The sequence below is a fragment of the Abramis brama genome (genome assembly GCF_963993115.1).
Source record: "Abramis brama genome assembly, chromosome: 10".
NCBI lineage: Eukaryota > Metazoa > Chordata > Actinopteri > Cypriniformes > Leuciscidae > Abramis > Abramis brama.
The window spans coordinates 20,658,675-20,686,534 of record NC_139972.1 but is presented as its reverse complement, the minus strand read 5'-3'; the positions used below and the strand labels follow the sequence as shown (position 1 = coordinate 20,686,534).

The 27,860-nt window shown below is 39.9% G+C and overlaps 1 protein-coding gene across 2 annotated transcripts in view; it reads right to left on the bottom strand.

The window, feature by feature from the left end:
- Positions 1 to 27,860, bottom strand: part of rtn4rl1b (reticulon 4 receptor-like 1b) — a 159,409-nt gene that overhangs the window by 15,883 nt on the left and 115,666 nt on the right. Inside the window, exon 2 of one of the 2 annotated variants that reach the window (XM_084126954.1) lies at positions 21,722 to 24,168. The exons of the other annotated variant lie outside the window; for it this stretch is intronic. Within the exon in view, the coding sequence (XP_083983080.1) occupies positions 22,331 to 24,168 (1,838 nt within the window). The 3' untranslated portion in view covers positions 21,722 to 22,330. Of the gene's footprint in view, positions 1 to 21,721; positions 24,169 to 27,860 lie in introns of those variants that run through there. 2 annotated transcript variants of the gene reach the window in all.

Below are 27,860 nucleotides of genomic sequence, written 5' to 3'. Positions count from 1 at the left end.
CTCTGCGGAAGATCAACACCTACTTCTACATCAGGGGTGCCCAATCCTGCTCCTGCCGATCGACTGTCCTGCACAGTTCATCTCCAACCCTAATCAAACACACCTGAAGCAACCAACTATACAGGATCACTTGAAAATTAAAGGCAGGTGTGTTTGATTAGGGTTGGAGATGAACTGTGCAGGACAGTCGATCGGCAGGAGCAGGATTGGGCACCCCTGTTCTACATCATTGCCTCTTTAGCCCCGCCCACTGATTCACACATGTCAAATATGGGAGAGACACAAACACAGGATTACTCAGCAACAAAACCATAGAGATGCCTCTAAGGATTACAAGACAATTTGCAGTGCCAAGTTATGGAAAAACACAGCCTTTGGATTGCCTTCCCCAAACCTTTGAACTGTACTGTATAGTGACTGTATATACTTAAGAATAATTAAATAACAGGACTTTAATTTTTCTGTGAACTATCCCTGTAAGTGTGTGTGTGTGCCTTTACTACTTTTTACAGATACGAGTTGCCAAAAAAAAGTAAAAATCCACTACTGTTTCATAATTTATTGCCTCCAAATCTGGGCCATGCGACTAGCTAGCTTGCATGGCATGCAGCATAGGCACGCACATGTGAAGGAGCGCTGTTTTCTTTGAAGGCAGTCTCAGAAATGTGTTAAAGGATGCCAATACTAAAACGAAGTGAGCTGGAAAATTGGCCCCTTTGGTTGCAGCAGGACTGGGGTGTGCAGGCCTGCCTTGAGCAAGGTGTGTTCAAGCTGTAAATCATTCATCACAAAAAACCTTTTACCGACAGTTCATTCGGTAAGCACGTCGTGTGTCCGCCGGCGCTCAACCAGTAAGAATACAGTGGAGGAAACATGGCACTCTTGAGCGGGCCAGTAACAGACGATTCTGTCTGGCTGATCAATGGCTAACATCAAGCTTTAAATTTAAATTAGAGACGACTGGAAAATTAGCTCTTTGAAAACTGCTCTATACATGTCCTTAGGCATTGTATTAGCCAGCCATTGAATAAGGCTGAACATTAAAGGAGGTAAGATAAATTGATGTCAAAGTGAATTGTATTTAGCCCTGACATGAGCCATTAACAAACTACGTAGCCAACAAAGCTTCATAACCTGCAAAACATGTCCTTTTTAAGGATGTTTTACTGCGAGTGTGTCTTAAAGGACAAAAGAATGTGCAAGACAGCCTGTCATTCTGAACAAGGCCAAGTGTTGGATGTAAAACTCTTTTAGCCTTCAGACGCCTCCTCTGCGCAGCATCCCATACATTGAGCTCCATGAGTTATAGCTGAGCATAAAGGTCTCAATACGACTGCCCTATTAATTATGTTATACAGTGGCACAAGCTCATGCAGACAACATTGGGCGGCTGACGGTCTGATTTATACATGGCCGAACTGGGGATGCAGTGATAGACAGCTTCTCAAACCGCAGAATCATCATTCACATTTGTATCTCTCTGATAAAGGAGTGGGGTTCCAGGGGTTGATTGCTGTGCAAGACCAACGGGACGTTTGAAGCCCCCGTCAATTCTTTCTAATGACTCGAAGGTCCCGCGTACTAAACAAAGCATAAAACAATAACCCTCCCTCTTCTTTCAACAGAAGTAAATAGAATTAACATCACCATGACATCTATTAAATTCCCATAATTAAAATCCAGGTATTAAACATCTGCGGATTCCTCAGCTATCCGCCTCTGCATTTCTGTAACCTCCTAAATCCTAGTCTGACAACAGAGTATATTCATCTGCACGCGCCGCTCAAATCCCTCTCTTTATTATTTACATGCCCCATATGGTGGCTGTTTGTTTAGACCAATTATTTTTAGCTCCTCAACTTAAAAACTGCTGCTGTCACCACCAGAGCGGGTTTTCTCTTTCCTTCTTTTTCTTACCCCTCCCTCTCTCTGTCTGGATACGTGTGTGCGTATGTTTGTTTGCGGTGTATAATCCATGTCATACAGGCAGAATTAAAAGTGTTGAAGTCAACACGAATTGACATTTGCAATCGCAGCCTCTCTTTTTCAAATCTATCATAATTAGCTATTATTGCCATAACTTTTATTACATTAGCGCTAACGACATAAAAGGGATATTTTTTGTCATCACCCCAAACCTGTATGAGATTATTTCTACTGTGGAACATAAAATAATATTATTCGAAAAATGAATGAAAGAATGAATAAATAAATAAAACTATCATTTTAAAGGGGTCATGAACTTATTATTATTATAATGTTCTTTAAAGTCCAATTTTAATGCTAGCAAGAGTTTTACATCAAAAAATATTCTAATTTAGACTGTTTTTGACCCTCACTTTGAAATTTTGATAGGGGTGCCGCATTCAAGACTTGGAACTAAACACCCACTGCTGTGATTGAGTTTTGCACATCTATGTTTTTTAACCAAGGTTTTGCACATCGAAATAATTTTCAACAATAATCAGAAGACAATGAACCTACACCTCAAATACCAAGGATACCCCGCTGTCTGCGACAGCATGGTAATTAATCGTCTTTATTTATATTTTTTCCTTATGTATTTGTGAGGGAGTATTGTATTTTAGGTAACACTTTATTATACAGTGCCCTTGTTACATGTTACATATACATACCATAGTAATAAACAGTAAATTATGCATACTTACATGCAACTAAACCAAGCAAACCAAACCCTAATCCTATAGTAAATACATGTAGTTAATTAATATTACTCAGTAGTTAAATATATAATTACACTGTAACACATACACCTTAAAATAAAGTGTAACCGTATTTTATTACATTATATTAGTGTTGAAACAAAGACGCTACAGAAAGGTGTTTATCTCATTACATAGTTAAAACATTTGCCAACTGTGAAACATTTATTTGATTTAAAAGTCTTGGGTGTGGCAAATAAAGTCCAGAAAACACCTCAGACCCCAGAGGGTTAAGGAACTCTTCTTAAGAGAAGTCAAGCAGCAAATTGCTAATAAAAACAAGATGCAATATCAGCTCATTAGCTCAAGTCAAGTGTGAAAAAGAGATCTGTAGCAGCTTGTGGGACCCTCACTTGCAGGAGCACAACAGATTAGTCCTGACAGCAGGCGTACAGCAAGGAGACCCCAGACCTGCTGCTCTGACCTCCCCACTGACTGCTGTTAAAACGCTTCCTATTCACACAAACACTTGCGCTTATGACGCTGTTGAACATTTTTGCTACCACCTTGGAAAGCAAAAAGAAAGAAAAAGTCTAATCCATTCCACACTCGGGCACTTATTATTGTAATTTATAATCTTTCTTTCTACTCTTTTGCCTTCTGTGTGCATCACATCACTGATGCCAGGAGAGAAGAATGGCCATTGTTGTATTATTATGTACCACCTTTACCGCTGTCTCTCTTTCTTTTACTCCCCCTCTTCTTTTTTTATCTCTAACTCTGGCCATACCTTTGCCACATCAGTCTCTTCATATAGGATAGGTAAAATGCTGTTGGTCAATGTATGTTCAGTGAACTGTATCTTCTTTTTCCACCCCAATGAATAAAGGTGGGAATTCTCGTTTGCTTGACTTTTTTTTTTTTTTTTTTAAATTGGGAAATATTCACATGAGCAAAAAGTGACAACTAGCCCTTGTCTCCCCTGTTTACCACCAGCTCTGAAAATGAGTTTCAGTTATTTTTGTAAGGTGATATATTCCTTCTCTTATTTGCTAATGACATCCGTCATCAAGCATTAGACAAAACATACTTGCTCCTAATCTTCCTTTTAGCAAAGCAAATCAACACCCACCCTTTTTCTCCATCTCTCGCTGTCTCTCTCACACACTTCCCCTTGTGTCCTATCTTCTGTATTCCTCCTACTCGGCAAGTGTCACTATCCCAGGGTTGTTTACTCTTTCCGCTCTGTTTTTGTTTGGTTGTTTCAGCGTGAGAAGCGACACGGGAGGCTCAGCTGGATAAAACACATTCAGTGTACGGCCCTGATTACGGCAAAGCCAATCTGGACGTTAGAGATAGTACAGCAGCTTACGGGATTCACTGAGTCATACGGAAGCCACATCATGCTGAACACCGACTTCAAAGTTTATTCATCAGGCTTTAAAAAAGTCTTCCATCATGCTAATTTACTTAAATACTTAAATTTAGAACTAACTTTTTGTGTACATGAAAAGGGCTTTATGGATTATGAAAGAACATTGTGGGTTGCTCTCATGAACAAGACCATAGGTAACATGAGGAGCAACATGAGTGTCTTTCAGTCTTTTTATGACCCCTTTTCCCTTCGCACCGGGGGAAAGGTCGCGGATGTCTCCAGTCTTTTCACACGAACCACAACCAGGAAAAGAAGGAACAGGGGAGGTCACTCCGACGGCGCCCTTTAACTTCTGTGGAGGTCACACCTTCAGGGGGTCAGTGAGCCAAGGGAAAGTTTACGACCCTTTGTCTTTGAGCATATGCACTGCATATGTAACTGGATTGGGTGTTGATGTTGAAATTGTTAAAATATTCTTGTAATATTAATATGTTGCATGGGTATCAACATATATCAAATGATCTGAAAAGAAAAGAATGAAAATGAAAAGAAATTCATAGATATCAAACATGGTATAGGTGAAGTAACAAACTAGTGGTTCTATCATAAAACATGCATATAACAGTATACAGTACAAAATACATTATACAAGACAGTAATAATCATACACGCAATGTCCTGGAGGTAGAAGGTTTGTCTATGAATTAATGGGTCCTTTTTATGGGACTTATGTGTCTTTCATATGGCCTGTGCCTTCCACATTTTTTTCAAACGTCTTATCTTTCAGGTGTGCCTTTGTTACCATGGTAATCAGGCCATTTTGGGGAGTTGAAAAAATGTGTGTCTGATTGGTCCAGATGCTACAGGCAAGGGAATCATGTGACATAACAATGAGAAATCTTCAAAATAAAACACATGAAAACATGAACATGAACCAACATCCAAACCAGACCTGACATAAGACCTATACTGACCTATATTTATTCCTCTTAATTGCCTTTAAATGCTCAGATGTGTGCCTGAGTCACTGCGGCACTGATATATGTGCTAGACAACGCTATGAATACTATAATCACAATATAGCAAGCAACACTATAAATACAATATGGTTACTGTACGGGCTAACTGTGCCATATTAACCCGTTCTTGACCCCTTGATTTCTACCAGTAGAACACAAATTACTATAAAAAGTAGAAATATAACCATAAACATCTGTGAAAACAAACTCTTAACTGTGCCATTATGCCTCATTTGAACCTCCTGTTTGTCATGTGGTTTGATCGCAGAGGGAATGAGATTCGGTACTTCACATCACTCCCAGACTGCATCTGCTGTCCTTTCAGAGCCAAAAGGGGTACCTGAATGTCAACAAAAATGAACCATCTTAAGACCATCTGTTGTGGATGGCTGTCCTTTTGCTGAGGGGAAATCCATATTCCCATTTTATAGCATATTTCCAAAAGAATCTTAACAATTCACTATCCTTGAAGAATGACCATGAGCGTAAAGGAACATTTAAGTATGAAACATATAAAAAACGAGAAGGAGAGAGAGAGTACATGTACTATGCTAGTCTTCACTCTTTTCACAACAGGCCGGCTTAGTCTTGTAAAATTACATTTGCCCTGCGTATCTCCCCATTGGGGTTATTATCAACACATATTCCTGCCTTGTTCCACTAACGCTGGCCTCTATTGGCCACTCAGCTGGGCTTCCATTTTAGGAAAGGTTGTGGAGGGGAAATGATTGGTTTAGGCTTTTTGCCTCTGGGACTTGGTGTGTAAGGCCTTAATGAAACACTGCAGGCAGCTCCACATCATGCTTTGTGAAGGGACTCTGAGTGGCACCGGTGACAACTGTGGGCTCAGCTGTCTCAGACATGGCCCGTCAGCAGATATATGAAGAGAGAAAGGCCGAAATAAGAGGGGGAGAGAGAGAAGTGGCAAAGGAAACACTCATGGGAGCAAAGGAGTGAAGAGGAAGACAGGAAAATTAAAGCAGGAGAGCTGAGAGAGAGCAAATCTCTCACCAGCAGAGAGTTCAGAGGGGACCCAGGGTCTGGGGGGACAGATAAAGCGTTCTTGCACCAACATTTGAAATAACTGAATGCATTTGCCTGTCATGTTTCCATATTACAAACCCTCAATGCATGTTTGAAGGGGAAGACATGACTTTTAATAGCATTTCTGAATGTAATGTAACAAGGAGAGCTGTACTTTTTTTTTTTCATCGGATCCTCATACTTGAGTCACAACTCAAAGAATAGCTTATTCGGTTTTACAAGTAGTACCAAAGTGCTACACTAAGCATTTTTCCAGTTCAATTTTTAAATGATCCATCCAGACAACTTCTATTTTCTGACTGATTTTTGTTTTGTGCTTACTAAGAAGAAATGAAAATGAGCTTTTGCACTGGTATACACTTCAAGGTTTGGCTGGTTAGCATGTTAGCTCTTCACAGTAGATGCTTTAACTGCGACCTTCTACTACCAAAAAGCATCATTCTTCATTGAAACCCATTCAAAAGTATCTGTGTATTCAGACAAAATTAAATATTTTGCACAGATATGATTTATTTTAACATTTTGTCATTTAAAAATAGTTGTCGTATTATTTCAAAATGTAATTTATTTTATATTCAATTACATTGTGATTTATTTTATATAATTTATTTTATATTTTATATCCATACATTATAGTAGATATTTGACAATACCATATGACAATAATTATTATTATTATTAGCTGTGTCTTCAGGTGAAAAATATTTTGAAATGCATATTTAAAATATTAGATTTTTTTGACATTTTATCATTTAAAATAAGTATACAACTCATTTATCATTTCATAATGCCATAATAAATAACAATAACATTTTAATTTAATATTTTTTGTTCATATTTGTATTGTATTATTATTAAAAACATATTTATTATTATTATTATTATTATTCTCTCCATTTAAAATAACATTTACAGCTCAGGTTCTGTGGTTGCATGAAGAAAGATTTCAGATTTCAAGTCTCATATCTGAGCATCCAGTGCCAGCCCAACACACTCTACTTTTAATGAGACCCTTAAATGCCTGTCACTTCAACAGCACACACCCTGTGTGCTCCTTCATTCTCTTTTCATTAAAGGGCGATAGGGCAAAAATGGTCCAAATAGACAGTTATGGCGCGTTTCCACCGAGCGGTACGGTACGGTACGGTACGGGTCGGTACCCTTTTATTTGCGTTTCCACTGCCAAAAGTTGAGAATGGTACCAAAAAGCCGAACCGTACCGTACCACTTTTTGGGTACCCTTCCGTTGGGGTACCTAGCACAGTGGTACGGTACTAAAAGGTGGAGCTAGACTCACTGCAGGACGTTGATTGGTTGACAGAGAATCGTCACTTGCGCGTGCTACGAGGGGAATGACAACATAAGAAGCGCCATTTTTTTATATACAGTTTAATATAATATACTGTTACTGTGTCACGAAATGTAATTTTAAGAGTTTTTCAGGCGAGAATGTAGTTGTTTAAAGCTCTAATCTGTGGTTTATTTATAAAGATGATTTGTTTTTCCCCGGTTGTGAGATCCATGCGATCAGCGGGCGCTCGGCGCTCATGTTTCCCGGCTGGATGAGCCTTTCCTCGGCTAAGTTAGTTCTTCTGACGTTCGCCGATGACTCCGACGGTAGTGGTTAAACATGAGATATAATTCGTCTTGTGCAGACCTAACGGGCGATCTTTGGTCTCGTGAATATATAATTCGTTCCCTGTCAATCGTTTTGACTGAGGGCTAAGTTTAGTTTCATATTATAGGCTATTTGTATTTAACTTTACTGTTGTAATGTTAGACTAGCGCAGCATTTGGACATTTGACTGAATTGTTTGCTTTATTTCTTATTGTATAGCTTCTTGTACCTTTTACTTAAACTTTTATATTGGCTATTATTGATAAAACTGAAATTTTACAAAAAGAAATATGGTTTCTTGTCATTTTCTTATTACAAGATTATCACTGATGTTTATTGCAACATTTGTACAAATGCATATATTGCCTGTAATGTGTAATTTTTTTTATTATTTAAACGAAAAGAGGTAACGTTAGGGTTGTGTTTTAAATCGTTTTGTTATAAATAGAATAACGTATAACGTGCAGTGAATAATCAATATGCGTTGCGCATGAACCACATTTGTGTCCCTATAATGTTTAATTTATTTAAATGAAAACGAAAAGAGGCAGAGTAGTGTTTTATAACATATTTCGTTTTATTGTTGCTTAAATTTGTACATACAGAGTAACAGAGATAACCGGAGTAGCAGAGCGAGCTGAGTGACGCTTTTAAGAACGCGCTGTACCATGTGCATGTAGGAGTGAGTCGCACATGGCAAGTACAAACTTTGCGTACTTAATATTGAGAAAAGCCTAATGTCGGCGCTTGTCTTCTTGTGACAAACATGTCGAGGAGCAAGAACAAGATCTGCTGTATGTCATCCATTGTAGTTTACTATGTTCTTCTTCGCGCGAAAATTACGTCGATCGAAACACCACGCCTATCAAGTAAGGGTACTGTTGGCAGTGGAAACGCTAGCCAGATCATGGTTAACAGACCCGAACCGTACCGTACTGTACCGTACCGTACTGTACTGCTCAGTGGAAACGAGCCATTAGATGCCATCCTCCAGAAAAATAAGAAGGAGAAGCATGTCTCCTATACTGTTCTCGATCAATTGTTCATCTCATTGCCGTTCGATACACCCTTTAAAAATTCAGAGCTATGAGAGTATGAGCTACACTTATGAAACAGGTATCAGAGAAGAAATTGGCCTTTGCATATAATTGCTTTGGCTTGTTGTTTTTAGCCTGTTCCTTTGAATAACTTAAATAAGCTATTCAGAGATCAAATTAGCCCAGATGAAACAGAGTTGTGTTTGAAGCATCTTCTTTTCTCTTTTCAAGGGTAGGGCTGACTCACTGTTATTGGTGCACTGAGTCCAGACAGTTACACAATCGCCTTTAAATGAAAAAAAATGCTTGTTGTAAATCAGCTATGCCTACCCAGCGCCTCCAGCTGCAGGTGGCTTTGCTCCACGTCCCTGACTGTGCCTTCAGCTGTTTTCAATGTGTAAATGCCGGGCGAGAAAATACATAGCGGCTCTCACACACCCTGTGCTTGAGGCAAAAAGAATATGATTTTTTTTTTTTTCACAATCCCTGTCTGTGTTCCCCAGTACGGGACTAATGATTCCAGGGAGGATAGGACATTGAGATGGTGGATGAAAAATCCCTGTAAATGCTTTTCATTTTAGGTGAAGAATCTCCCGTTAAGTGAGACAAGCTTCTTCTTTTTTCATCTCCCCCTCTGTTTTTCTTTGACACAAACTTTTTAGCTGTCTGGTGGGAATTGGCTTGGTGGATTGCTTCAGTTAGAAATGACAAAACAAAAATTAGAAGCATATCTTTCACACAGAAACAAGTAAGCCGTGGGCCCGCTGTCAACGTAATACAGTTGATGAGGGAAATCTGAGAGGTATAGTGATTGAACTTGTTACTTATTACTATTTGATGGATAAGACCAGGTGCCTGCAAGCTACTCTGAGGTATTGCTTGAGGTAACAAATTTTGCTTAGGATGTGTATACTGTAGACTGATGTTTCTGAAGACGATAATTGCATCTGTCTGCTGTGAATTTTGAGCCCATTATGTTCACATTCCCATTAAAGAAATGTCGCAGGATGTGGGATTGCTCAAACCTCATAAGAACAGCAGAGACTGAGGGCTGTCCTACTCTGCCAGACTCACTTTTTGGAACCGGAATGATAACAACTCCATATTGAGGAGCTGGTGAAATATTGTGCAGATCTCAGCGCTGTTTGTTTTCTTTTTTGAAGCGCCTGACAAAGCTGGGTCGTATGACTACCCTCACACCCACACAATCTCTGGAGTGCTCATTATGTCTCTATGCTGATATCTGTAAGCATTTACTATTGGCTGTCTGGAACTACAATATACCGACTGCATGTAAAATTGCAAAAATGACAGTGCTGATAAGCACAAAGAAGTGAAATCTAGTAGTAGGAAATGGGAATATCAAAAAAACTTTAAGACAGATATGTAAAAAGTTTGGGGTCTGTAAAATGCTTCTAAAGGAAGTATCTTATGCTTACCAAGGCTGCATTTTATTTGATCAAAAATACAGTTAAAACAGTAATATTGTTAAATATTATTACAATTTAAAATACATTTATTTAAATTATTTTAAAATGTAATTTACTCCTGTGATGGCAGAGCTGAATTTTCAGCATCATTACACATCATCAGTGTCACATAATTTTTCAGAAATCATTCTAATATGTTGATTTGCTGCTCAATAAACATTTCTTATTATTAATGTTGGTAACAGTTGAGCTGCTTAATATTTTTGTGGAAACAGTGATGCTTTTTAAGGATTCTTTGATGAGTAGAATGTTCAAAAGAACAGCATTTATTTGATATTGAAATATTTTTAAAAGATTGTTACTGTCACTTTCAATCAATTTAATGCATATTTGCTGAATTAATCTGTTTAGAAGTACCATGGAGTATCTAAATACTGTGGTAAATAATCATTCAGTATCATGGTATACAGTATAGTAAAATTTTACAGCTTTTCCATCTGAAACCATCATTGTGGTACATCATGGTACATTTCTGTAAGGGAAATAAAAGAAGTTTGCTTTCACTATAAATTCAATTATGTAATATGTTCAAAATGAGACTTTCACAGGGCTGCAGTAAGCGAGGAACAAAAAATGGAACAACTGCTATGAAGTGTAAATGAATTGCACGCACAAACATATTATGTTCGGCATAAATTCATTTTTTCAGTGCTTTGTTCACTTGGCATGCTCATCCAAATAAAACACAGCCAATTCTCACAATCTTTCTTTCTACAAGCTGCACAGGCTCTTGCCATCAGAAAGTAACAAAATCCAGGAACAAACCACATAGGCTCCACACACTGAATTTTCTGGATTGTTCTTTAAGAATGTGCTTGGCTACTGAACTCTGGCCATGTTGCTGTGGTCAGTAGCCAAGTCAAAACCAGTCAGCCAATTCTTAGTACTTAAAGTTAGCATGAAATTAAAATTGACTCTGTAGCTTCTTAATAAACAATTCTAGTCTTTATTATCCACAATTCATCAGTGCAAATAAAAAAATAAAATGAAAAAATGATTTGCCCCACAACAACATGGTTTGTCAATGCTATTTTATGTTGACTCAATAGCAGTTGATTAAATAGCAGTTGGCACACTGATTAGGGAAGTATTGTTAGGCTTCTTAAGATGAAATTGGGATCAAATAATAATAATAAAAAAAAATGAAAGATGAAACCTCCAAAGATGAAACATTGCAGTTCTTATGTTATGAAACTGAGAATGTATTACACGCCAGTGATCAGAAGACACAACGGACCCTTTTCTTGCACTTTTCCAGTTTTAAGACTTTGATTCTATTTGAGCAGCATGAGTATTCATGTCAGAGTGCTCTGAAACAAGAACAGATTTACAGCTTTAAGGAATAGTTCACCCAAAAAATGAACATTTGTCATCATTTACTCACCCTCATATCATTCCAAACCCCTATGATGTTCTTTCTGCCTTAGACCACAAAAGGAGCCATTAAACAAGATACTCTGCTATTATTTACTACAGTGAAAGAGTTTGATAACCAGGTGCTGTCAAGCTCCATATTTCAGTAAAATGGCAATAAAGCATCATAAAAACATGATAAAAGTAGTCCATGGACTACACGTGCACTATATTAACTATATGTCATGTTCCTGAAGCTGTACGCCATACGCTAGCTTTATACTACTGGTGAAAAGTTTGGAATAATTATGATTTTAAGTTAAAGCTGAATTTTCAGCAGCCATTATTCTTCAGATCTTCTATTCCAGTGTCACATGATCCTATAAAAAAAAATTATACAGTTTTTGACGACATGAGGGTGAGTTAACAATGACATTGATTAGTCATGATTTTCATTTTTGTTTGAACACATGAATGAAAAATGAAGGTTATGAGGGCTTGCAGACCAAATACAAAATCTACTGGCCGTGTTGTGTATTTGGTGAGGGTATATTTGCCGTTTATGATAATGACTCATCATCTCTCATGCAAGAGATTGATTGACCCCACTGAAGAAGATCTCTCACTTTTTAATTACGAGTAATTGCATGTTTTCGTCTATTATTCCCTTGTTTATGTGTGTTGTGTTTAATTTTGGATTGCTGTGTCAAATGATTCCCAGAGCCTTCCCTTGGCTGTGGCACTCATCCGCTGCGTGAAAGCTGTAGTAATTATGGTGATTTTCGCTGCTGCTTAAATGCGGTGAAATGCGAGGTGAAGTTTAATAGCGCATGTGTGAGAGCATATATTTCTAATAACGCCAATGTGCCACTGACAAGAGAGCGGAAAACCAACGAGCGTCTCTTGAATAATGTTTTAATGGCTTGCAGCAGTGTGTCTGTGTGTGTGCGGAAGGCAAAATTTCTGATAGAGAAGCCTGTGTGCACAAGATGAGATGTTCCTCCATTCGACTGTGAATGTATTAGTAACTCATTAACACCAGCACACTGCAGTCAATATGCGTTTGTGTCTGTTTGTGTGCAGTGGGGTGAAAATTGCATCTCAAAGCAAATAAGATGCAGCCTCTTCAATGCAGACCAACTCTAAAAACTTTCTCGGCCTTGTATAAGAAGACAATATCTTGTCGTACTAGAGTTTGAGGGGGCATAGTGCAGTTAGTACGCCATGCACAAATGCTTATTTATTTGTGCTGACAGATAAGGTATGATAATACTGAATGCTCCCTTAGCTTCTTTCCTATGCCAATGTATGCGCGGTGGCCCAGAGCTGAGCTCCCTCACCAATCCCAGGGAGTCAGAGGTGATAAGGTCATACAAATGGGCTGTGCTGTCAGTTATGCACTCTAGCTAATCCCAGACACACACCTGACTGTCCCGGCCCCCAGATTGAAGCTGGCCGCTTCTAACAAACTCCAATTATTTGAGTGTAACGAGATCCTGGAGCGCGGCATTTCGCAGGCCCATCATCATTACCATGGGGGTTGAGTGGCAGCAGAAAGCACCATGTTCCCCCTGACTGACTGCAGCCGGCGCCGCTTTTGACAGCCAGCCACCTTAAACCTCTCTCTCACACACACACAAACACAGAGGGAATAGCAAAACAAAATGCTTAAAATGCACACTCCATCTCTTTATTTTACACATTCATACTAATAGACAATTCAAGCACTCACTTTAAAACACAGACTATTTATCTCTTGGGGATTTAAGTGTACACTCGATTCCTGTGATGTACATATATTTTAACTCATATGCAATCTATTTAAGTAGGTATGTTAATGGAAGGGCTATTATAGTTTTGAATTGTTTTAGTTTTCTATTTTCGAGTCATAAGTCCCAGTATTTTTTTTCTTTAATTTTAATTTAATTTAATTTAATTTAGTTTAGTTATTATGTATTACATAATACATATTTGTTTATTTATTTATTTTAGTCATATGTCCCAGTAATGTTCCCCTTGGGCCCCCATTATTTTATATTTATAAAGGTGCTTAATTACTTTGTGCTATGACTACTTACAACTTCCATATGTTATGCAGATCAGTAAAACACCTTAGGCTGAGTGTGAGACAAGATCCCTGCTTAACCTTTATATATTACATGTTCACACAGAATGTTAGTAGTTGCTGTTTAGATTTATATAACTAAACTGCAATACTGTTAGTGTAAGTAAATCCTTCAGAATGGCTCTGGCACACAGCATGATGGGAAACCCTTCAAAAAGAGCTGCAGAGTTGACACGATGCTCAACGCTGATGAGTAATGTGACTTGTGTAACTTCACAATAGCTTTCACATCCCATTTCACACTATAGATTCTGCTGCTGGCTATAATGTCTAAACTGGGTTTCTGAAAAACTGCCACATATTAGATGGGGCTGTGATGTAAGTGAGCTTGTCCAATCGAGCCTTCTTTGCCATCCACCGACTGAAATACTAAGCTCATAAATTGCACATCTTTCCATGTCCTAATTTGGTCTTTATTGCACTCCTCCCTCTCTTAGCTCTCCTTTCCTCGCTTTCCTTTATGTCTCAAAGGTGTACATTTGCCACCTATTAATCTATTGTAATTCACTCCCACTGTAAAATATGCAATCAGGACACATTTTACATTAGGGTTCATTTTACAGTTTAATTACATAAGTATGCAGTGATGTACTTTCAAATGTAATTAGTATGTATAGCTTCTTGTAATTAGAGGTGCTTGCTAAGAGGAGCATCACTATTATTATGGCAATAGTGTTCTTAGGGTTATGAATTTGAACAAACCTCTAACCCTAAATGACATCGGAGGACAACTCATTCTGCACTCTTTGAGCTACAGAAATTAATCATACATCAAATTGTGCAGCTTGTTGAGAAGAAGTGTGATATTACTTTTTTTAGTTAACAGACTTATTAATTTTGCCAGGCAGAGTATACAATGGGAAACAAAAATATGATATGTTTAACCAAATAATCTATTAGTAATAGGATTGACGGCTCAATCTGATTGAGCTTGATCCGAATGATTGGAAGGTGGTGGTTTGGATCTGAAATAATGGGATCAGTGTCATGATGCGTGTATCTACATATGTTTTGCACCTTACAAATGTGTGTATTTATTTACGTCTTGCATGTTACGGGAGGGACCTGAACCATAACTAGGGGCTAGAATATCTTGGAATTTTTTTTCAGAAAACCCAAGCAACCTCATAGCAATATGCTAAAAACAAACAAACAAACAAAAAAATTTAGTTACCATGAAATCAAAATTTAAGTTTTTTTGGCTTTTAGTATGAACATGTTTGCCTTACTGTTATCAATAAGCTAGTGTACTCCAAAACAATTACAAAATTCGTATTTAGAAGATACAAGCATTCAAAACTTCTCTCACTTCCACCAATATGGATCAATGATTTTGATGACATCACGCTGCACTTCAGCTTCTTATCAGACTTTCTGACCAATCAAATGCTCTCTAGAATCTAAAGTGTCCTGCTCCCTACACTATAAATAGATGCTGAAGCTGTGGCTGAAATCGGACACTTGTTCACACATTTAATATTTTCTACATGGTGAATGATTCAGACAGTGTAAATATGTTTTCAATTGGGGCAAATGAAGTGTGGTTTCACGTTAGTGTCGAGAAACAGATCCATTTGAATTCTGCACAATTCATCAATGCTGTATTTTAAAGAAATAATGGAGGATATTAGGAGGAAAAAAATGGTTAGAGATTAGGAGGAAACTGCGGCTTTACCGAGCACAAGGGCTCTGGCCGAACTGTGATATAATCTAAAGACTATATTGGCTATTTAAAAAAAGGGGAGGAGCTGTTCGATATGTCCCGCCCTGTCTTACTGTTTCAGTGGAAATTATGTCAACACATTGAATAATGCTACGCGTTTCAATGCACTTCAGTGGGCCTTTAAACATTGTTATTAGTGTATAAGCATAATGTTTTTTTCTGACAAACATAAAGTGCAAATAGCTACATGTTTTCATGTTTAATATAGGAACATTTGGGGAGGTTTGAGGCAAGGAATTCCCTGCGGTCCGTGTTGCCGTGTTTAAGAGCATATGTCTGCCATTCACACCTACAACTATGAAACAAACACTTACTAACTCTGAATACATAATCAAATCGCAGCTCGCTGTAATGTGCGCACACACACCTGAACCTGAGAGAATCTGTGCTTTTTTAGTTACTTCATTGGCACATATAGCACAATTATATTATAAAACACTGCCATTAACAAAAATGTTTAACCATTAACTTTGGGTTTCCTTTAGCAGATGGTTGATCCTAATATTTGTTGCTAACTGAACCAGAATAACTGAATAGGGGTCATGTTAGCATTGGATTTAGGATGTTTAAGAGTGTTTCTTGCTAGCTTGTCCAAACGTAACATTACATCTTACGCTCATTCATTATGTGCATGCATTTTTATGCCTGGCAAACATTTGGTTTTGTGTGATATATTGAGTATTGCTATGTATTCTGCTAGCATAAATGTACCATCAAAATAACAAATGATTAAAATACTAAGTTCTGTCATGAAACTCTAGATGGCGCAGGCTAATATGTCCTTAACTCAATCATAATCACCTGCTTACTATCACATCATTCTCTTTAGGGCACCGCTGATTGGTTCCTGCTGTATCAATAGCCAATTAGCTCGCTGCTCAACTTGGTCAGCATTTGCTATAGCAGTTGCAGCGCGCTTTCAGAAACCCTCCACCTTCCCAAGCTCCACCTGTATAGATCTGCTACAGGTAATTCATGTACACTATATTGTACAGCATCAGCAGCATGTCTACCTTGCTCTGCAGCAGCAGACCTATTCCGCCAAGACCAAACAAACATATCAACATTGTCACATCCATTACCATGCCAAACACTTAGAAGGATGTCATGACAGATATTGTGATAATCATGATTTTGATTTCGATATTATGTTATTTAAACAATTAAAAAAGAAAAAAATATATAAATAACTTACAAATAACTGTTTTGCAAGTGAGCAATGCTAAAAGATAAATAGATATATTGTACAATATGGCTTTTTCTGTTGCATATAAAATATGTTGATTTTTATTTTATTTTCATCTTAGGACCAGTCGAAATATTGACAGGGCCAGTAAAAATCTGAACTACTGAAGCAGAAAACATCCATTGTTGAGGCCTGCTTGCATTGTTATATTTCAAAATTTTCCACACTTGTGCTGTGTTTTGCTCCCCTGGCCACTGTCTGTGAGCAGATAGGTGTCACAAACATATCCCACATGCCAAAAATCAATATAGTTAGAATCCTGTGATCTCATTCAATCCTGCAACTGTCCTCACCCTATAGTCATGTGGCATATCCAGAAAAAGAAATGAAAGCCAACCTCGCTAATTAGTTTTCTCCTTTTTTTTTGACACACTTCCAGGAGACATCCTCTTCGTCCTACTTCAATACTCCATCCTCCTCCTAATGATTGTCCAACCGTTTCATGTTGTGAGGTGTTTGCAGTAGACCAAGACAGAACTCACACCTCCCGGTGGGGACTCCAAACACAGAGCACATCTAAGCCGTCCTACTGCCACTGATCCAGATCCAAATAAACTATAAAACACATCTGGTTGTGTGAGCCAGCAAACATCAAGCAGTTGACCTGCATAGCAAGATAAAAACATGCAGACGGGACGTATGGTCTTTGTGTTTGGGTTAGAGATGTCTCTCTTGAGTGGCAAGCCAATAAAATAATCAATGTCATTGTGGCATCAATATATCACGACTGGTTGAGAAGAAACCGACCAAAACACCTTAGCAATCATCTATAAAAATCATGACAACTGACCAGAATGCATTAGCAGCCACCTAGAAACATCTTAGCAACCAACAAAACACTTTAGCAAGCATCTAGTAATATCCTTGACCACCCGGAACCCCCAAGCAACCGCCCAAAACATCTTAGCAGCTAACTAGAATCACAACCAGCTAGAACACTAGCAACATCCTAGACTAACCGCAAATGTCTGTCTTTCGTTCTATCTATCATTCTGTTTGTCCGTCCGTCTCTCTATCTGTCGTTCTAACGATCTTCTTATAATGGAAATGGTTGTAAATTGTTGTCTTAATATGCTGCTGTGTAAGTATTTGTGAGGACGTGTAATGTTCAGGTCTATGGTTTTGTTGTGGCATAAAAAGTCTCGGTTGTGCTAGTCAACTGAGCGTTTTTATGCAGATTTAATGTTTCTGCTACATTTTTACACCTACCAGGCTGTCATTGGCTTCCCTCCCATTTGACTGTGGCCCACAGCCTCACTCCATCAAGCTATGATTGCTTTTTGATGGCTCTGCCGTTTTATTTCTCTCTCTTTCTCACTCTCTCTCTCTCACTTTTTCCTTTCTTCTCTCCCTATCTTGCCATTCTTCTGTCTCCCATCCCTCAATTCTCAGTTGCAACCACTTCAACAAGACAGCAAATGAAAACAGTAGAGAACAAAAGCGAAGAGAAAACAGTTTTGTTCCTATTCAATGGTGAGCCAGAAGGGGGCTGCTTTTTCTTTCCACTGTTCCAAGTCATTCTCCCTTCCCACCCATTTTCAGAGCAAAAACCACCTGGAGTTTGCTTAAATTTGGGAAAAACTTGTTATTAATTTGCAGATCGATTAGGAAGATATACCAGAAAGCCTCCTCTTTTATTGTATGAGATGGAGGGCCCTATTTTAACGATCTGAAACGCAAGTATCAAGTGCGAAACGCAAGTAACTTTGTGGGCGGGTCTTGGGCGCTGTTGCTATTATACCGGCGGGATAAATGACTCTTGTGCCCAACGCAAATCTAAAATGGGTTGGTCTGAAGTAGCTTCATTATTCATAGGTGTGGTTTGTGTGTAACGTGAAATAAACCAATCAGAGCGACATCTCACATTCCCTTTAAGAGCAGGCGCACTTGTTCCATGGCGGATTGCTATTATAACGGCGGATTTGCCAGGCGCGCGCCAGGAGCGGTTCAAAGCCGAGGAGACTGATGTTCTCGTCAGGGCCGTAAAACACAGAGAAGTGACATTGTATGGGGATGGGAGAAACACACCCAAATTAACTTCGGTTAAACAGGCGTATAAAAATTTGGGTAAATGTGTAAGCTAGATTTATGCCTATTTTTTCACATCTTCATGGACACAACAATGATTTCCCTCGTGTGTTAATATTTTTCCTTGTAGTAATGTATGGTTTTCTAAAAATGAGAACTGCTGCGTCTGTGTGTAGATGAGAAAAGTGCATGTGCGTTGTGCACACGCTACATTGATTATGGCCAAGCATGCGCCCTTAAAATAGCCTAGCATATGAATAACATGCGCAACGCGCCACTGACTTTAGACTAGGTTTTTCATGGTCAGTGGCGGAATTGTTTTCTAAACCTGCAAAATAGCACCAGGGAACGTTTGCGCCGGAACACACCTCCTCTTTTGCGCTCTTTGCTCCCCGGGAGCGCAAGTTAATTTCCTAATTTACCGACGTGCGTCTGTGGAGGGAAAAGTCTGCTGTTCGCGGGTGCAAAATAGGAATGATACATGCGTCGGTGTACAAAGTCGATTGAGCTGGGTGCAAGATAGGGCCCGGAGAGTTTAAATTTGAATTTCAATGGAAATACTCTTAAGTCATAATGTGCTCAGAGCTTCCCTGATAAAGCTTCCTGTACTTGAAAGTGGTGAATCATGTATCAGCGAATGGCTGCTTGATGCTTCTGTTTGGGTTTGCAGACTGTGAAGGCTGAGGAACTGCAGCAGTGCAGTGGTCTGGATGTCTGCAGCATTAGACTCTGTCTCACACAGCAGAGGAGAGGAGAGGAGTGTGGTTTGACAAGCTCTGCCTCAGGCTGTAAATCTCTGCTCTTTATGTTCTGGGGAAAAAAACAAACCTTTTCAGAGCATCTCAGAAAAACCAACACTGTCCATCGGTGTCCATCGAACCCATTGTGGGATTTGCTTTGTTCAGTTCAGCACTGCTTCTCTCGCTTTCTCTGGATCCTCAAACTTGAATACTTTTTTGTATGGCTCAGTGGACAGCGAGCCAAATAAGTTCAACCTAATATCTTAGAGATTATATGGGCAAATTAACTCATTAAATGTACAATAGTTCCCAAAAGGGATGTCCGACCTTTAGGAAAATTGTCATCTTTGCACTTTTCAAACTTTTTCTTAAATATTTTGTATGCAAGTTATGGATGTTGTACAATTCATTCAATGTGCCTGATGCAATGAAACATACCGAATTGTGTGGATGTCATTTTTTCTAATGGTCATACCAAGCTTGCACTCATTATTCCCAGTCTATAATTCAATCAATCACTATCTGGCAAGTATTAGCTATATTAATAGATGTTATTTTGTGGGCAACCAAGGAGGATATTGATAAAATGGCTAAATCTGGACAATAGATTTTGGATATTGCTTATGTGCAGGATGTGAATGGTTACAATTTCCACACAATTATTTCAAAGCACAGTGAGACCACTACCATGCAGAATGTAAAGTGCTGTACTTTTCAAGGAAGACCAGTGAGCGTTTTGACAAAATTTGGATAAATATATCACCTGAATAAGACCACCTCAAATCAGCTTCTAAAGACCTGGATGAGACCTCCAACCTCCAATTTCACCTTGAACTGTAAGCCAACAGCTATAAGAGGCTGGATTAAGAGGTTGTGTACCAGTAAAGAAACCATTTATTAGTTTTATCAAATGTAAAAAAAACAACTTGCATTGCCAAAGAAAACAAGTACTGGAGTGTGGAACAGTCCAACAAGTCCAAATTTAACAATCTAGCATTGGATGGTGTATGGCAGGGATAGGCAACTCCGGTCCTGGAGGGCCACTGTCCTGCAGAGTTTAGCTTCAGCCCTGATAAAAACTCACCTGCCTGTATCAATCTAGTAATCCTGAAAACACTGATTACCTAGTTCAGGTGTGTTTAATTAGGGTTGGAGCTAAACTCTGCAGGACAGTGGCCCTCCAGGACCGGAGTTGCCTATCCCTGGTGTATGGTATGTTCATAAGAGATGATTGGAGTGGTTTAATACTATATACAATAGTGGCACCATTAAGCATGGTAGGGGAAACATTATGGTATTGGGGATGCATGTCTTGCAGCAGGTGTTGGATGGATCTACAAAGTTGCTGGCACTTTGAAAATGGACCAATAGGCTACTTGGGAATCCTGCTGAACACAATAAAGCCAAGTATGGAGGATCTGTTTGGAGATCACATGTGTATTTTCCAATATGTTATGATCCCAAAAACAACGTGCATGCAACAAAGTGGCGCACAATGAAAGTCTTTAAGTGGCCTCCTCAGTCCCCTGACCTAAAACCTTTGTGAAATTATAAAACTGAATTTTGATAAGTCATACAGGTCTTCCAATGAAGCTCAACTTTGGAAAGAACTTAAGGAGGAGTTAGGCATGACAATTGCACAAGGTTTAGTGAGACGATGCTCAGGAGAATGGCTGCTGTAAATCAAAAACAAGGTAGAGGCAACAAAATAATAATAACTATTGATTTCAGAAATCCTGCAGATATACAGTAATAATTCTATTGTAGACAATGTATGCTTTATTTCCTGTGAGCTTTTTGTTTTTCTATGCCTTTTTTGCTAAATAGAAGAAAAAAAAAAACATTTAATTATATGCTGGAGTTTGTCTTTCTTGCCAATTAGTTTTGTAGTTTTAAGACCTTAACCAAGTTTAGTGTATTTTTATTCCCAATATAACATACTCCTCATATTTTGATTGTTTAATTGAACCTGGAGTGCATGTCATTAAAAGCAAATATTGTGTAAAATATCCCCTCTGGACATCACTTTTGGTCACTACATTTTTACATTTAGTCATTTAGCAGACGCTTTTATCCAAAGCGACTTACAAATTAGGACTAAATTAAGCGAGTCATCATGAAGAGGCAAAAACAACAACAACGCAAGAAGTGCTCAAAATACGAAGTTCAAGCATTATTCAGAGTAGCATAAGCCCGATAAGTGAGGTTTTAAAGGGAAAGGGTTTTAAAAAAAAAAAATTATATTTTTTTTTTATGAGGTTAAGTGCTCACGGAAGAGATGGGTTTTCAGCTGTTTTTTGAATGTTGTCAGGGATTCTGCATTCCGGATGAGGGTGGGGAGAGTGTTCCACCAGCATGGAACTGTGAATGAGAATGTTCTGGAAAGTGATTTTGTGGCTTTCTGTGATGGAACCACGAGACGTCGCTCGTTGACCGATCGTAGGCGTCTGGTAGGGATGTAGGCTCGTAGGAGTGAGTGAAAGTAGGAGGGAGCTGAGCCTGTGATAGATCTGTAAGCAAGCGTTAATGCCTTGAACTTGATGCGAGCAGCGAGTGGTAGCCAGTGCAGAGAGATGAACAGAGGAGTGACGTGGGCCCTCTTGGGCTCGTTGAAGATAAGACGAGCTGCAGCATTCTGGATCATCTGTAGAGGTTTGGTTGCACATGCTGGAAGTCCGGCCAGAAGAGCATTGCAGTAGTCAAGCCTAGAAATGACCAGGGCCTGGACGAGAAGTTGTGTTGCATGCTCAGTTAGGAAAGGCCTGATCTTCCTGATGTTGTGCAGTGCAAACCTGCATGATCGAGCTGTTTTTGAAATGTGATCTGTGAAGGTCAGCTGGTCATCAAACGTTACTCCAAGATTTCTGACCTACCTTGATGGGGTGATTGATGATGAATCTAGCTGGATGGTGAAGTCGTGCTGTAGAGACGGATTGGCAGGGAGGACGCGAAGCTCAGTCTTTGCCAGGTTGAGCTGCAGGTGATGTTCCTTCATCCATGTGGAGATGTCCGCCAGACAGCTTGAGACCCGTGCAGCTACTGTGGGATCATCTGGTTGAAATGAGAGGAAGAGCTGTGTGTCATCAGCATAGCAGTGGTAGGAAAAACCGTGTGCCTGTATGATGTGTCCCAGTGATGTAGTGTAGATGGAGAAGAGGAGGGGACCAAGAACTGAACCCTGGGGAACCCCTGTGGTCAGTTGATGTGCTCTGGATACCTCGCCTCTCCATGCGACCTTGAAGGACCTACCTGTGAGATAGGACTCAAACCAGTGGAGTGAAGTTCCTGTGATGCCCAGTGATGAGAGGCTGGACATAAGGATCTGATGATTCACAGTGTCGAAGGCAGCAGACAGATCCAGGAGAATGAGGACTGAAGATTTGGAAGCAGCTTTTGCAATCCGTAGGGCTTCTGTGACCGACAGTAATGCAGTCTCAGTTGAATGCCCTTTCTTGAAGCCAGATTGGTTGACATCCAGCTGGTTGTTTAGAGACAAGAAGGATGTTACTTGGTTGAAAACAGCTCTTTCAAGTGTTTTCGCAATGAACGGTAGGAGAGAGATAGGTCTGTAATTCTCTACAAATGATGTGTTTAGTGTTGTTTTTTTAAGCAGTGGAGTAACCCGAGCCTGCTTGAATGCTGTAGGGAAAGTGCCAGTATGGAGGGATGAGTTGATGATGTGTGTGAGTGCTGGTAGAAGTGTGGGAGAGATGGCTTGTAGAAGGTGTGAGGGGATGGGGTCTAGAGGGCAGGTGGTAGGGTGACTGGAGAGGAGAAGTGTAGATACTTCTTCCTCGGTTAGCGGAGAAAAGGAGGACAGAGGGTTATTGGCTGTGGAAGGGGTCAGTCTGGGTTCCTGTGTGTGTGGAGCTGAGAACTGACTGCTGATAGTTGTTGTTTTGTTGGTGAAGAAGTTCGCAAAATCGTCAGCAGTTAAAGAGGAGGTGGGTGGTGGTGGAGGTGGACAGAGGAGAGAGTTGAATGTCTTGAAGAGTAATCGTGTGTTGGAGGAGCTGTTGATCTTGTTGTGGAAGTATGAAGATTTTGCAGCATGAACATCAACAGAAAAGGAAGAGAGGAGAGATTTATACATACTCAGGTCAGATGCGTCTTTTGATTTGCGCCATTTCCTCTCTGCTGCCCTGAGTTCGGTCCGGTGTTCACGAAGAACCTCAGATGACCAGGGGTTAGAGGGAGTAGCGCGTGCAGGCCTGGAGGAGAGAGGGCAGATATTGTCTAGAGAAGAGGTTAGAGTGGAGCATAAGGTATCCGTTGCGGTATTCACATCCAGAGATGAGAATTGTGAGGGTGGGGGAAGAGAAGATGACACGGCAGAGGAAAGATGGGAGGGGGAAAGTGACCGCAGGTTTCGCCTGAAGGTGACTGGTGGTGGGGTTGGTGGTGCAGGGGTAGAGAGTTGTAGACTGAAAGTAATGAGGAAATGATCTGAAACATGGAGAGGTCTCACCAAAATGTTGTCTGTGATGCAGTTGCGTGTGTAAACCAGGTCCAGTTGGTTGCCTGATTTGTGAGTACCTGTGGTGATGAGTCGTTTGAGATCGAAAGAGGCTAGGAGAGAGGTGAAGTCTGTTGCATGTGGCTTTTCGAGATGAATGTTGAAGTCACCGAAGACTAGAAGTGGGGTGCCGTCCTCAGGGAAAGAGGACAGCAGCACATCCAGCTCCTCTACGAAGTTACCCAGCTGACCTGGGGGGTGATAAATGACTACAATATGGATCTTATTGGGAGTTGTAAGTGTGATAGCATGATATTCAAATGAGTTGTTGTTGCATAGAGAAGAGAGCGCTGAGTATTTCCAATTGTTAGAAACGAGAAGCCCTGTACCCCCACCCCTCCCAGACTGGCGAGGGGAGTGAGAGAAGGAGAAATTGCTGGAGAGAGCAGCGGGGGTTGCTGAGTCTTCTGGACGAATCCAGGTCTCAGTCAAGCCCAGGATACTAAGAGTAGAATGAGATGCAAAGGCTGGAATGAAGTCAGCTTTATTGACTGCTGACTGACAATTCCATAGACCCACGGAAAGAGAGTGGACGCAGATTAGCAGTATTGCGCTGCCTTTTGCGCGTGATGAAAGGGCGTTGCCGAGAGAAAACAGGAATGTATTGAAAACACATGTTGATTAAGGTGAACAATAAGATAAAAAGTGGGAAGGAAAAGGGAAAAGGAGATACTTAAGTGCCTTTCTGGTGTCCTTGTTCGGTGGAGTCGCGCAGGTAGAGTCGCTGGTCTTTACCCGAGTCGGTCTTCACACGAGGAGGCTGAACACGAGAGCTGAACGCTTCCGCTGACGCTTCCGCGACAGCACGCAAATTACATAGATATAGATATAATGCTATCACCGCTTGAGTGAGGACAGCTGTCTCGGTCCGGCAATTAACAATAAAGCGAAAATGGGGCAAATCGAAACGGCTAGGAGCAAATACTTAAGTGCAATTAAACTGCAATAATAATTTTCACACACGGCTGTTTCTTAATGTAGCAACGCGTCTAAATAAAATACAGAATTATGTGAAGTTAAAAATACAAAATAAGCAGAGAATCGAAGATAGGCTTACCTTGACTTAAATACAACACTGAAATAACAGGAGAACTGAGTATTCTAAAAAACCACTTGCGCGCTCTTGCCGTGCGTCTTCTGCTGACCGCTGGTATAGTTACACTGGTATAGGTAACTACACTACTGTATAGTTAACCAATGCAAAATGAACCAAATTAAATTAGATTTCTGAGTGTAGTTGTTACTGAATTTTGATCAGTGTAAAAAGTTTTGAAATTATTCACACCTTTATTTTCATGATCAATCATTGTGGTCATGTCCAAGTACTTGTACCCATCTCCACTTTAAAGTACTGGTTACTGCTTGATTGTGTAATGAAGGCTTATAAAAAAATCATTACTTCTTTCTTCTACTTGATTTTCTTACTTCATTGTTTTTCGAGCATTTTATTCCAGTTCAAAAACTGCATATCTCTATGAAAAAATCCCCATTCTGTTCGCATTTTGCTTGACTGAGCAATTAAGGTCTCTCTCTTGTTGTTTTCATGGAGTGTATCTCATTGTGGGGCCTCCAGCATCTGTGCATCTGACCACTGTGTCATTGAAATCACCAGGGAGAAAAGAACATCTCTGTCCCCTGCATCTTTCTTTATTTATTCCATGTGCATTTGCTATGAATGCAGATATTTGTAAATGGAATGATAAAATGCTGTGCGCTTGTTTGTTGGGACCAGGGCCTGTTTGGCAATGCAGTGTGCGCAGGATCACAAGGTTGAGTGACTCCGGAAGCTAGAGAGAGGGAGGGAGCGGCAGACAAACGAGAAAGAAGAGGAGGAGAAATACAGATGAGGACCTGAAGGCTGATATGCATTAATGCCTCTTGGATGAACATCTCCACAAGTTGCACTAATTACTGTATAGCTTCTGCTTGCGATCAAGGTCATGGAGAGAAACCACAAAGAAAAGAAAAAGAGCTCTGCTTCTGATTGGCTTAGAGATGCATGGGCATTCAGAGGTTGCTTCTTGTTCTCTCCCTCATGTTATCTTTTATTATGCAAACATCACTATTTCTACTGCTTATAGTTATCGGTTTGATAAAAACATTATTATATGCATAGATTGCAACAAAAATAAGGGAGACTTAAGACCTAACCCCTGTTTAAAGGGATAGTTCACTCAAAAATTAAAATTCTGTTATCATTCTTTCACACAAAAGAAGATATTTTGAAGAATGTCAGTAACCAAACAGTTGATGGACCCCACTGACTTCCATAATATGAAAAAATAAAAAATACCATGGAAGTCAATGGGGTAAATCAACTGTTTGGTTACCGTTATTCGTAAATATCGTCTTTTGTGTTCAGCAGAGGAAAGAAATTAATTCAGGTTTGGAACAACTTGAGGGTGAGTAAATGATGACAGAATTTTCATTTTTGGGTGAACTATCTCTTTAAACAATAATAAGATTTATTTAACTAAAGAACAAACGTGAAATGTCCAACTCGGGCTTGAGGAGTGGTTACGAACAGAAGCGGAGTCAGGAGATGGCAGCACCATCGTTTTGTGATCTCGCTGTTTCCAGTGATTTCTTTCTGATTAGTTTTCTGAAAAAAATTCCATTTGTTGGTGAAATTATGGGTTTGTGTGGCGTTGTTCCAGACAGGCGTTTTACGGCCCGGTTTTAGTGAAGCGCTATTGAACTTCTGGCCCGACGGTTGAAAAACGCAGCATGGTTTTGGGCTTGGTGCTACAGGCCCTAGGCTTTTAGCGCGGCACGGCCCGTTTAAAGCCCTGGCTTGCACTGGCCAAACAGTGGAAACACAGCTAGTTACACAGCTTCTACAATTCATACTTCAATGTTTCAGCTATGGATATGAATGACATCTCAAATTGTATAATAGAATGTCTTCATCTAAATTGGATGCAGCTTAGCAATCACCTAGCAACATTCTAGCAACACCCCTGAACATCCAAAAACCATATACAGTAGCAACAAGCTGAAGAACACCCTAGCAACTGCATAGCAACACCCTGGCAACCACACACCAGAGTTCGTTTGGGAGTGGACCGAGACCCATCTTTTCAGCGGTCTCTGTCCTCTTGTTTGGTGCGCACCAGGGTTCAGATGGCAGCGTTCACACTTACTATATTCAAATAAACCGCACTAACAGAGCAATCACACAAGGGTTCATTTTAGTTGAACCAAACATGCCAAGTGTGAACACGCCCTTTTGGGTGGGCTCTTTTATCATGGGTCAGTTTATACAAACCTAGCAGCAACTCTTTAGCAAACACAGAGCGACACCTTGGGTGTTTGCCAATATTGTGGCACCACACACATTTTCTTTAGAAGCTGTAAAAATGCATTTGTATCATCATTCTCCTCTAGTGTGCTGTCCTACTTTACAGTCTCACATCCCAGTTCTTACACTCAGAGACTCTAACTTGTTTTGACTGATAAATGAATTCAGACTGTAAAAAGAGCTGACCAAGTCGAGAGCAAATTAGACAAGCAGAGGGAGCCCAATATGTTCATCAAGTCTTGCTTGGGCTTTCAGGAATCACTGTATCAAGGAGGGAAGTGTGGCAATAAGAAGTTTGGTCTGGAAAGCAGCATCATCTAAATCCAATTCCACACTCTCCTGCTGTCTAGACAAGCATAGGTTTGCATCTGAGGATGTCTGGAGAGTTGCCCCTCGGTGTAAGTTTTCTGTGTTGTTTTGAGGGAGTGGAGAAAGGGGGTGCTATTCACTGCTTTTTCACTGCAGGCTTCTGGTTTTTGACTGCATCTGATCGATATGTATTTTTAGGTGGTCGGTTACCGAGCACAATGGCAGGGCTGGCAAGCATTTCATATAAGCACAGAGAAAAGGCATATAAACATC